Raw genomic sequence first — 12,438 nt, 5'->3', positions numbered from 1 at the left:
CCTAGTTGATTTTTTGGTAGGGAGTTCGACTCAACCAGTTTTGATATTTCTGTGAAATCCTAATTTCGTGAGCTTGTTACACTTCCGAGCTTCTACCCGTATAGGTTTAGGTCCAATCTTATCTATTACTAATGTGGTGCGGATTGTTGAGGCCAGCATGGACTTTGGCTCAGTCTTACATGCTGTCAGTGTGGTACAAGCTGTTTGGGCGGCAAGAAGTGATTATTGAAATAATATGCCTTGTATAGTTTTACAAGATTCTTAATCTGTGTATTGAAACTAACAACAAAAACTGAAGCTACATTGTCTGCAAAATCAAACTCTTGGAGACCAACAATACAACAGTAGGCACTCTTCCAAAGCAGAGCAAACAAACTCTTTGAGGCATCTCAAGTATCCCAGATCATCACCACAGCGATCACTCCAACACCCAGCACCACAGCCAAGAACTTGTGATGGCGAGTGTCTACTGAAACTGCATTATGTGGAGTGTAACCTTTGGAAAGAAGATGGTTTATCGAAACATAAATGAAAACCCCACACGCGATCCCCATCGATATGGCATAGATCCAATCTGCAACAGCTCCCTGAGTCGTGGCATCGATGATGATACCAATGGCGACGCCAACTGGACTTGAAATGGCAAACGCAAAGGCGTAGGCTACACACGATAAGAAGGGACGATCAGGGATCATTCGAAGGAGAGCTATTCCCATTGCAACAGCCGCAAATATCTTGTGCAAACTGATTGTCCATAGAGCTTTCCAAGCATCAGCTTTGGTTTCTGCTACTCCAATTGCAATGCCCTCAAAGACAGAGTGGAAGCACAATGCAAAGATCAATAGAATGCTATCTCCAACTGAACTTGCAGATGAAAGCGAAGAATGTGCAGAATGGCCCTATTAAGAAAAAAGAAACAACATTGAAACAACAATCACCTAACTATCATCAAGCGAGATAAAATTAGACTAGAAAAACTCACCGGAGAGAGCGATGGCCGAGTTGTGTTGTTGCTATTGCCTTTTCCCTGCTCAAAACCTCCTGTTAATGAACAATAACATCCATACTAACCGTTAAAGGAGCATCATGAAACCTCCAAAAGTTCATCTATATGCAATCGTAAAACCTATAATCTGTGTTTAATTATTGTTTTCTCCAAGGAATTCTAGTCTCTCTGTAAAATTTAGGTGGCTCGAAAGGAAAAACACCTAGAAGAGAGAGGAAATTGCTTCCTTAAGCAACCAGAAAGAGCTTTAATTTACTATATTTCAATCCAGATCTGGTGAAGCCTATTTTTCCTTCCAGGAAAATTTTCTGATCGACCAACCAAAACATACTCAAAATTTCTCGCCCAATAAAGCTTGAACTCTTCAATACAACAGCATATGCAGGGATTTCAATCAGAAAGAGAAAACAAAGCCAAAGACTCTATCAGTGGACTCTAATGAACCAAGCTTTACAAAACTGAAATATATTAACCCTTCTGCTCCACAGAATTTTATCAGTAAATAAACACAATTCAAACTCTAATTAGCACACATACATACACAGACACAATTACACAAACAGAGATCTTTTATGTATATTCTTGATTTTGCTTACCTTGAAGCTCCACATCATCATTTTCTTTCTCCATGCCTCTCCCATACACATATCCAATGACACAATCAGCCAACATAGTCAACAAGTACCCAGCACAAGCCAACATGAAAGCAAATGGATATGCTTTGGTGGTCAAGTCCTCAAAAGTCTCATTTGCATCACTCAAGAAGTGCATCAAAGCAGTACCCAGAAAAACACCACCTGCAAATTGGGTTCCAAGCACCAAAAACCCCTCATTCCATTTCAGAAAATATGGTGACACCCCACCAATAAAAGTCCCTATGAAGACTAATATCAAACACCATATCTTCACCAAAATTAAGGACCTTGCTCTAAGATCAGGATGGTCATCGCCACCACCGGCTGCTTCATCGCCGTCATCATGGCCACCTCCATGTGCGGTGACACACAGGATGAGACAGAAGAGGAGGGAAACCAACAAGAGAAACCTTGACATAGTGTTTGATGATTTGGTCAAAGAATCAAAATGGTTAGTTCATAGATTTTGAGAATAAGGAAATGGGGCAGTACCTGAATGGGTTGGTACTTGGTAAGAACATAGGTATGTATATATGTGTACATATTGGCTTGTGTGAGTTGTGGTTGGATTGGCTTGTACTACACAAAGATGAGAGAGACACTTTGCAGTACAAAGGCCAAAAATGGGACCAGTTTCTGCTGTGAATTTATTTTAATGCCATGGAGACTACAAGGAGAACGAGCAGATACGCATATGTAATCATTTACGTAAAATAAATAGTAGTTAGTTAAATTAGTTTTATACAAAACCCAAGTCACATTGATTTATACATCTTTTTTTTGAGACATCAATCTGACGGGGGCACTCATTTTTCTATTATCCAGGTTCATTTTTTTGATACAGATGGGTGGGTATGGATAGGCAATAATGACACCATATAAGTTTTCGATATGGGTTTGGGTTTGGGTTTGGGTTTGGGTATGGATAAGCGATAACGACATCATATAAATTTTCGATATGGGTCTAAGAGCATGCACAGCACAACAAAATTTCATTTGAAGACATGATAAATTGGGTCAAAAGTCTAACACGTGGGCACAAGGATATTATTCTCAGTGAGAATCGAACTTATGACTTTCCAAATTCATATGATTTGACCCCAGAAAGATCCATCAACTAAATTATCACCCAAATTGTTCAGTGTTGGTATTATACTACATTGTTTATATTGTGTCACACATCAAACAAAACGTCTTGGAGAGTAGACTATGAAAGTCCTCTGGGCATTATGGGCTTCACCTGCTCGATGACAAGCCAAATGACAATTAATTTATGAGTCGTACCCTAAATTTCCATCTACGTAAATGCATTGACCAAAACCTCGTGACTGATACATCATTTGCGTGTTTGATGCAAGAGTATCAGAATTTCATACATAAAAAAGGATAAATAATCAAATTCAAAACTATTGCAAAAGAATTAAAGATCAAAGAACACTACAAAAGTTTCCTATTCTTTCTTCCTCCTCTAGTTATATCGTTTCAATTGGTTCAAACAGAAGTTAACATCACTATCATATCTCGCGACATAGGTTTGCCCTCTCCGAACAAAGATCGTAAATCCGCTAATTGTCTACTCTTAATTGGTAAATGATTTCCTCAGGCAAGATAAGTAGCACATCTTTCAACTTCAACTAGCTTTTGCACGTTTTGGGCAAACTACTTCTTTCCCAGAACTCGGATAAAATGCGTGTTATAATAATCCAACATCACCGACGCCACAGACGACCTTGCTGTCTTTGTTCTTGCATTCTCCTGCACAATATTCCACCAAATGAAGTTTTCCATTTTTGACTTGCTGAATATGTAACTTTTACAAAGTAAAGCGAGAAAACAAACAAAACCAACTGTAAGTTTCACCTCTGGTAGTCCTTGGATCTCTCAATGAACTCTTTCGAAATGTCTTTCCCTTGATATGATTCTAAAACTTTTCTGATATCAGGAGGGCTACTGCGAGCAACATCTGCAAAGGAATCCGAGAGGCGGCAAAACATTTAATGCAGACGTTGTTAAGAAAAGGCCACCAAATTGTCAGGAAAATAATGTATGACAATCTAAACACTAACCCCCCCCCCCCCCCCCCCTCCCCACCCAAAAAAAAAACCCCTAAAAACAATAAAGGAAAATTACAGTAATAGAAAAAAGATTCGCATAAATTTCTTTGAATTGAATCCTGTCCTATACGTAGAATCAGGTTCAAATTTACCAGTGAAACCACTTAACATATGACTTGTGCCTTCAAATTGAAATCACAAGAAATAAAATATCACTTACATTCAAGAAACGGAATAAGATCCAAAAGTGCTGTATCATCTCCCTCAAGCTTGTAAGGCTTTATTGGTACACAGTTCTCGGGCTGAAGGCTACTTTCCAGTGCATGGCCACTTACATATATAATCTTTCTTGGATCTCTGTTAAGCTTTGAAAGATCCTGCTATGAACAACAAACTATTAACCACATATATCCATTTACAAAAGCACACGTACAAAAAATACCATGAATAATTGATGGCAAAAGGAATTTCCTCCATTTGCTACCATACCCATAGCAAAATCCAGCCAAAAAAGAAAGAACATATCAGCATAAGCGGAAAATTCAGTTATATAACTCATATATTTATGCCTTCCAATGAACAATCTCTTCCAGTTTAAAAAACCATTTTCATCTAACTTGTAAACTAGAACATTATTAGATGAAATGAAAGCAATGAAATGGAACATACCCTGTAGTGTGTGCCATCCACATACTTTGTAGCAGCCCTTGATAGACGATAGCGTATACAATGGTTCTTATCCAACCTTTCAAGAACAGGATCAACATACTGCACAAGTCAAAACAAAACAAAAGAAGTCACCAACTTGGCGAATCAAGGAAGATTTAACCAAACATTAAGACAAAAAACTGCTCCACCATGTTAAGCTGGTCAGAGTACACGACAATTTCGTAAAACTTGGCCATATGTTCCAGGAATGCCTCAACTCCAGGTCTTTTGAATGTTCGCCAGCCTCTTTCACGCTTAACACACCAAAAGCAAATATCGTTAAACATGAGGAAAAACAAACAGAATAAGGTACATAATAAAAGGAATATATTGATGAGTTCTTGTGGAATAAACATAAGAGTCTCAAAAGACACTTGATTCTCGCAGTAGCCTATGTGGCCATTTCAAACACTGTAAAATTCAAACAAAATATATTTTTTGAAAAAGTGTTGTTTCCTATTGCAGCCTTACCTTCCAATCGCTATAAAGTAATGTCTCATTTAGATCTAGAACAAGCGTAAAAACATGTTGTTCGGCAGGATGCAAATCTGGAAGAAGCTTTTCAGAAGTTGGTTCAGTATAACCCTATATCAAAAAAATAGACTCCAAAGTGTCAAAAATAGAAAGTGATTCAAAGTAAGCAAAAAAAAATTACAAGATGAGAATTGTGAATCAATATATACAGGACTCACTCGAACTTGTTCTTCCAATGCCCTCCTCAGATCCAAGTAAAATTCAATTGCTTTAGCAGGAACTAAAATTTGAAATCAAACAACAATACCATGTGATATTACTATCAATAACAGTTTTAAAAAATTTTGACAAACAGGCCAGTGAAAAATCATACATATGCAATTTCGCAACTTAATAATGCCAAGAGGTAGATTTACCACACAAAGATAGCATCATAACACTCTAATAATCAAATGCATACACATAACTACTTTCCACAATACAATTCATGACATAATTGAGTAATAATAAAAGTCCATTCATAACTAGATCCTTGTACATAGAGTATTTTTTGTTTTCGATAGTTCGAAAGAAATCAATCTTTTGTGATGCTTTAGTATAGCCTCCTTGTAAAATTTTCTTCATTGCACCACCTAAGTGCATTAAGAAAACTCTTTTCCCTTTTAACAAAATAAATAATATGTCAAACAGTCAAAGTGTCTACGAACCCAAACAAGAGATAAGAATATGTATCCATTAAAAAAATAACAAGAAGCAAATTCCAGTGGTGTTATAACTAGAAAAAATCACCTGTCTTTGCAGTCGAGGATAGCAAAGTCTGAAATTTCTGCACAATAGATTGTAATCATTGTGTCACTCTATAATGCAATTGTTAAAGTATTATATTATCCAATGGAATGCACAAATAACCAAAAAAGTCATTTACCCTGAGCATGTGAGTTCGGTTCCACCTCTAAAATTCTATATGCTTATCACTGTTTTTCAAACAAAGTCAACAAATCAAAGGTCAAGCAACACTTACATCAATGGCAGATGCATCATCTCCAAGGGTTTGGTTTGCCGGCTCCCTCAGCCTCTTAGTCTTCTCATCTAGTTCATCCAATGTGTAAGCTACAAAAAGAAACACACATGTAAACTTATTTTGACTGAAATTATAACCTTATAAATATAAGAACTTCCATATTCAAGCAATCCAATCAATCAATACACTGCAATGAAACATTTGCTTATAAAATTGCATTATCTGACTTGCAATTCAAGATAATCACCAACTTTCCATCAACTCAAGGAAAAAAGTAACAATATATGCTACCACTGAAAAAAAAGGCTTTCCAGATACACTCAATGGATAACAAAAATCAAGAACTAAGAAACCAACCATAAGTTGCATAACCGGCTGCAGCAGTGGCCCCCGTAAGAGTGGTAATGATTCCGGTCTTTAAAATGGTCCACGCTTTTCCCCATTTGGAACTCGAAGCAGCAGAAGGTGAAACCTCCGGTGCCAGCGGAGGTGGAGGGGAGTCGGAGAGAACAGTCTGCGACGAACTGATCGACTCCTTCGGCGGGCTCGAAAACACGCCGGAGCAAAGAAATCTCCGATTATTACATTTCTTACCGGAATTCGATATAATCGCCGAAATCACACGACGAGAAATCAACGAGGATGACATTGTTTATTGTTAACGTCGGGGGTTTAAGCTTTGAATCTCCTGAGGGTTTTGGGTTTTTGATTGGGTGCGTTTGAGAGAGAAGGTCTGTTTGGGAAATGGTGGAAGTTTGTCCGGGATTCGGGTTTTTAGGACTTTCGGTAGTTTGGAAGGCGGTGTACTTGAGTTCTACGAAGGAGACATGGAAAGAGGAACTCATTTATGGGCTTTGGTGCCCAATAATTAAGCCCAAATTGCATGGGCCAATAGAGGCTTAACTAAATTTGGTTCGGCCATAAACTAAGTTTTAGCCTTTAGGAGTTTCATGGACCAATTACAGGGCCAACTTTGTTGGAATTTTCCCAAGGTTCATGAGCCCAGAAAAAGCCCAACTAACAGAAGTCATCATTGTTCATCGACCCAATACAAGCCCAACTGAAACTCGGCCCATGTAGAGAGGTTTGTCGCAATTCACTTACAGAGATATTGTCTATTTTTGTTCATAAGTTCTACACATATTTATCCTTAAAATAGTCTTCCACAATTGGGAGAAATTAGGCCCAAACTTATAAACCACATGATTGACTCTCACCTAACCGATCGATGTGAAACATTTTACATTTTAACACATAGCTTTTAGTAAAATGATATATAAAATATTATTTTTGTTGCTTATTAATTGGATAACCTACATATTTGTCTTTATATTTGCTCTATTAATGATCCATATCCTTAGAGCCTAATGGTACATTGGAGAGTTCACTAAGAATGAGACTTTTTGTTTATATATTATTGTTTTTTTTGGATTGGCTAGTGTTGTCTTTGGCATTAATGACCTCACTCATGCATATGATTAACATATTCAAAATTTTCCATAGAAAATTCATTTTTCCCAAATTTTTATGCGAAGAAATCCTTCATAACTTCATAAATACATTATGTTTTTGTTTTTAATTAAGCAAGTGGGATTTAACAATAAAAAGTGAATTTCCCTTGAATCAAAATCTCTTGTGGGATCCATTAGGTTTATGGTATAGTTGGGATTAGCTCACTCATTTATCACTAAAAAATTGGCAACCAAATAAAAGATGAAGAGATTGGTATGTCCCACATTTATTTTTTACAAAGTAAAAAACAAGAAAAGGTCTAGACCCAAAAAAAATGATGTTTATTAAAATGGCCATGGATAAGTATGAAAACTTTTATTTTTGAGGGTTATATCAAAATTTATGCTATTTTTTGTTACTAATTAAGTAATCAATATATTAATCAACATTATAATTATCACATAAAAACACTTATATCAAGACTAATCATTCACCAAAACTTATATAAAAAGTCTTTATTGAAACAAATTAAATATGATTAAAAATAAACTCAAGGGCTTATGACTTCTTCTAGACTGAACACAACTTAGGACCTTATCCCCATCTCTCTAAGTTTAGCATTATCACTTCTTAAATCATCACCAAGTACCAACTCTCTCCAAAGAGGACATTATCCTCAGCAATCAATTATTGAAACCCACAATTAATTTTGAATTATTCTCCATATATATTTGTGGAAACATTCAATTATATATTTCTAATCATCAAAAGCTACTTAAAACTACTAATTAAATAATAAAAATGGCCCCTTAGCTGTCCTCCAAAGAGCCTTATATGCATCATTTCTTGCCACAAAACAAGGAAAACCCAAGATAATTTCAAAGATAATTAAAAAAAACCATTTGCATACCCATAATGCCCTTATTCCCCACCCATATATATATGAGAGCAATTTATGCCCTTTAGCTAGGTTTAGAAATCTCTAGCTAGAAATTATATTGAGATGGCTTTGAGATGGCTTCTTAATTCAGTTTTTATTACTTTAGGGCACCCTAGTAGTGAAGGGCATGTCAATGATCACCACCACAAAGAGAGTGTGAAGATTAGTATCACTAATGGATTGAGGGACTTGAAGGTGGAGGAGAGGAAGATTGAAGTAGTGAAGAGAGAAGAATACCCAAATGGGTTCCAAATGCCACTTCACTATCCAAGGTACAAAAAAGTTGATTATGAGAAGATGGAGGAGTGGAAGGTTGATCTGCTTCTCAAAGAGTATGGCCTTAGCTTTAATGGTACTCTTGATGAGAAGAGATCTTTTGCTATGGGAGCATTCCTTTGGCCTGATCAACTTTAATTTTGTCCAAAATACAAGAAGGTTGATTTGGGTTTCCTTAATTAATTATGTATCCAATTAAGGGTTTTGTTATATATGTGGTGAAGAAAAAAAAAGTCTTTTTGGGTTTTGTATATATTAAGCAAATAAGTATTTATAAACCAAGTCTTTAATTAAGATGTAATAAAGTAGAACTAAGTAAATATATAATATCATCTTTTATGCACATCATGCTTTCTATAATTAGTTATATACAAGCATCTTTTTGGGTGGATTGTGAAGCCATAATTAATTTGATTAATACACAACAAACTCACCATTATATATAGTAGTTGTAACTAACATGCTTGTTTTAAGTCTTCAATCCATTTGTTGAAAGCTTTGACTAGCTAGTACTCTAATGATGATTATTAATCATATTTAGCATATACTATTTTGTAACAAACCATTAGACCTAACATAAACTTCTTCTTTTTATGGGTCTATTTTCCTTTTTTGGGTGAATATTCTCTTTTTATTTTCAAAACGAATTTGAATAAACTTTATATGCATGTAGACTCCTCCTTTTTTTCCAAAAGTGAAAGTGGGTTTGATGGTAAAATAAAGTTGTGAAGTGAATAAAAAAAAATGGGGATCAATCTCAAAGAACAAAAAAAATGTCAAAATCACATAGAAAACTATTTTGTGAAGCCATGATTAATATTTGTCACATAATTAGTTGGTTGGTAGGTGCCGTGCTATAAATGAATGAAATTATTTTTTTGGACAACCATTATTGCTTACTTGAAAAGCTAGGTATAATATTACCAAGTTTTAATTCTAATAATTATTTTTTTCTTGTCTTGCATGCAAATAGTGTCATGCCAATTTTTTTTTTATCTAAACTTATAGGGGCCTTGTTTTCAGGAACATTTTTCATTTTCGAAAATAAAGCTTCAAATTTTGTTTTCTATTTTTGTAGTGTGAAGAAATGAGAATTTCATTCCTTTTTTTTTTCTTTTTAATGTTTGTGATTATTAGGTAAAGAAAATAACAAAGTCGGTGAAACCCTTTTGGAAAAAGAAGGTGCCACTCCTTGGAAATTAGTCGTAGTGGAGGTCCCTTCACAATAGTAGTGGAATTTGAGATTCAAAACATCTTCTCTCACAAGCGATTGCTCTAGAACATGTTCATTGTCACTCATACATTAAATTGATGAAGACAACTCCCAAAAATTATTATATAAAGAAAATTGAAGCCAAAAGAATAATTGAAAGTAGGATAACCAATATAGCAAGAATAAAACATTTTGTAATGTGTATGTGCATTTTTTTTGGTAAGTCGGGATGGGAGACTCGAATTTGAGTTCACCAAATCAAGTGTATATGTCTTAATCATCTTCGTTGAGGGGTTGTTATCACGAACATGTGCACGACAATAATTAAACTCAAGTTAAAAAAGTTAAAATAATGAATAGGGAAAGTGGAGAACGCATGACATTTCTATTGTAGGTCTGTAATGAATGACTATTCATTTATAATGTTTTTTATGCATCAAAATACAAAATTAATCCTTAAATCAGGGAGAGGGTGACTTCAAAAAGATAGCATCTCTATTATGTATTTGGTCCCAACTCTTTATGAATGCCACCTCCAAAAAAATTGGGTAAACATGAAAAAGAAAAACAGAAGTCTTTACCTAAATGGATCGACACATAAAAAATTCCAACATTGTCAAGTAGGATAGGCAACTCAATGTACCAACACAACCCCAAATATATCCCACATATATATTGCATACACTCCAAGGATACTTATGTAAATTCATAAAGATATATGATCAAGAGTAAGTCACCTCTATATAAGTAGACCTTCATGTGATGTTTTTCCATACCAACCTTTCTAAGAACTCTTATAATTTCCTTCAAAGATCCAACAAGAGAAAGAGAGCTAGAGAGAGCTAGAGATGGGTGAGATAGAACACAAAAGGCAAAAAAAGGTGACAAAAGTTATACTTTCGATTTCATTTTTCTCTTTGTTCTTCACTCAAATTTCTTGGCTTTATCTCTTCCATTCATTGAAGTTCTACTTCTCAACATTACCCTTTCAATTGTTCACACACTCCATAGACAAGAATTGCATGTTCCTCCTATGCAATGGGCTCCTAGTCTTTGTTGCAAAAGACTTTGGTTCGATCAATTTTTCAAAACCCAAACCCAAATCAAATCAATCCCATGAACCCATCAAGGATTATCTAACTATTAATCCACAACCTCTTGAAATTGAAGTACCACAAGAGATGTCATTGGGGGAGAGTACTAATCAAAATGCACTAGAGAATCAAGAAGAAGTAATTGTGAAAATTCCAACCCAAGAGTTGATGATTGTTGAGGATGGTGAAGAACAAGAAGGAGATGATCATCAAAGTGGGCTCTTGTCCACAAAATGGGTTCTCGTGGATCAAGATGTGGGAGAAGAAGAGAAGAGGCCACATAGTGGATTCTCCAATAATACCATTGAAGGAGAGCAAGAAGAACAAGAAGCAGAAGAACTCAACAAGAAATTTGAAGAGTTCATTAGGAAGATGAAGGAGGAACTAAGGATCGAAGCAAGGAAAAAGCTAGTTATGGTTTAGTGATATGACACCTAATTAAGTCACAACTATAGTAATGTTTTGTAAAGAAGTTATATACACGATCTTTTTTCTTGTTTTTTGTTTTGTTTATGCTGCTCTTTTAGGTGTACATAGGTGGACTTTACTATAATTAAAAACTATAGTTTACTTAGTTGTTTCTTTGTCTCTTATTTTGGAGTTTTTTTCAACATCAATTTGATCATAATTTAGAAAATAAAGATGAGAAACCCAACATGAAAGATGTTGCCAAATTCATCAAAATTAACAAATTTTCAAGTTTCTATGAAATTAGAAGCTTAATTGTCATGCATAATATATGGACATAAATACGAACATGAATTTGGAATTAAATTGAATAATATATGAAGACAACTCATGATCTCATGGGTGGTTTATTAATTAAGATTTTTTTACATGGGAGTTCTTAGTCGCTACCCTTTGGACAAATCTATAGGCTCACGTAATAGCTCGCAAACCATCACATGGAAATTTTATGCAAGGGTTTAGTAAGAATGGAATCTACTACCTCCAAAAAAGAAAGACTCCCTCCTAACCATTAGACTCTAAATTTAAAATATGATATATATATATATATTGAAACATATATCTACATCCAGATCCATTAGAAACATATAGTCATGCATGTCCATGTGTAAATGAGGTTTGATTCTCATTAGTTATATAAATTTCAATTTTATCTGGATGAAAATGATTGTTAGAGCTAACTTAGACATTAAAAAGCTTACTTGTCTTAACTTTAGAGAGAAGAAAAAATGATTGGCTAATTTTTGTCTTATATTGTAGGGAAATGCGAAACATTTCAACATTTGTAAAGCAATTGAGGTTCTTGATCGAATATGAGACTTTCCAAGTGTGGATTTTCCATGAAGCCTAACCTTCCTATCTAGATAGATTTTGGAGCTCCGCAAAATGTGATGTGATGTAACACCTCTCAAATTATTGGATTCAAATGATAGATTTTATAATTTTAAACAAATTGTGGAATGCCCACATCCTTCATATCCACATGTTGGCAAGGATCAAATTCAGTCGAGAATCTATAAAATAAAGTAAAAGCGTTTCTAGTTATTATTCTTCTATCCTTCCAATTCATCTTTCATTGAAAATTGTAATTCTCTTCC

The 12,438-nt window shown here is 35.0% G+C and overlaps 4 protein-coding genes across 4 annotated transcripts; 2 read left to right on the top strand and 2 right to left on the bottom strand.

Annotated features, from left to right (window-relative positions):
- Window positions 1-208: 208 nt before the first annotated feature.
- Window positions 209-2,128, bottom strand: LOC119988747 (zinc transporter 2-like). Its single transcript, XM_038833906.1, has 3 exons — window positions 1,603-2,128; window positions 983-1,041; window positions 209-899 (listed from the first exon to the last, which is right to left on the bottom strand). Exons 1-3 carry the CDS (start codon window positions 2,057-2,059, stop codon window positions 390-392), a joined length of 1,026 nt encoding a protein of 341 aa, XP_038689834.1. The 5' UTR covers window positions 2,060-2,128; the 3' UTR covers window positions 209-389.
- An 823-nt stretch (window positions 2,129-2,951) lies between these two features.
- On the bottom strand, window positions 2,952-6,693 carry LOC119988746 (mitochondrial import inner membrane translocase subunit TIM50-like). The gene is made up of 10 exons (XM_038833905.1): window positions 6,256-6,693; window positions 5,899-5,987; window positions 5,667-5,703; window positions 5,096-5,157; window positions 4,875-4,988; window positions 4,553-4,657; window positions 4,365-4,463; window positions 3,916-4,072; window positions 3,502-3,604; window positions 2,952-3,396 (listed from the first exon to the last, which is right to left on the bottom strand). Exons 1-10 carry the CDS (start codon window positions 6,545-6,547, stop codon window positions 3,351-3,353), a joined length of 1,104 nt encoding a protein of 367 aa, XP_038689833.1. The 5' UTR covers window positions 6,548-6,693; the 3' UTR covers window positions 2,952-3,350.
- A 1,659-nt stretch (window positions 6,694-8,352) lies between these two features.
- On the top strand, window positions 8,353-8,886 carry LOC119988755. The gene has a single exon (XM_038833913.1). The coding sequence runs from the start codon at window positions 8,354-8,356 to the stop codon at window positions 8,702-8,704; it is 351 nt and encodes a 116-aa protein (XP_038689841.1). The 5' UTR covers window position 8,353; the 3' UTR covers window positions 8,705-8,886.
- Window positions 8,887-10,569: 1,683 nt separating this feature from the next.
- On the top strand, window positions 10,570-11,448 carry LOC119988753. Its single transcript, XM_038833910.1, has one exon. The coding sequence runs from the start codon at window positions 10,628-10,630 to the stop codon at window positions 11,294-11,296; it is 669 nt and encodes a 222-aa protein (XP_038689838.1). The 5' UTR covers window positions 10,570-10,627; the 3' UTR covers window positions 11,297-11,448.
- The last annotated feature ends 990 nt before the right edge of the window (window positions 11,449-12,438 follow it).

Source organism: Tripterygium wilfordii, chromosome 21 (genome assembly GCF_013401445.1).
Source record: "Tripterygium wilfordii isolate XIE 37 chromosome 21, ASM1340144v1, whole genome shotgun sequence".
Classification (NCBI taxonomy): domain Eukaryota; kingdom Viridiplantae; phylum Streptophyta; class Magnoliopsida; order Celastrales; family Celastraceae; genus Tripterygium; species Tripterygium wilfordii.
The sequence above is the reverse complement of the archived record's forward strand: the minus strand, read 5'-3'. Positions and strand labels throughout refer to the sequence as shown.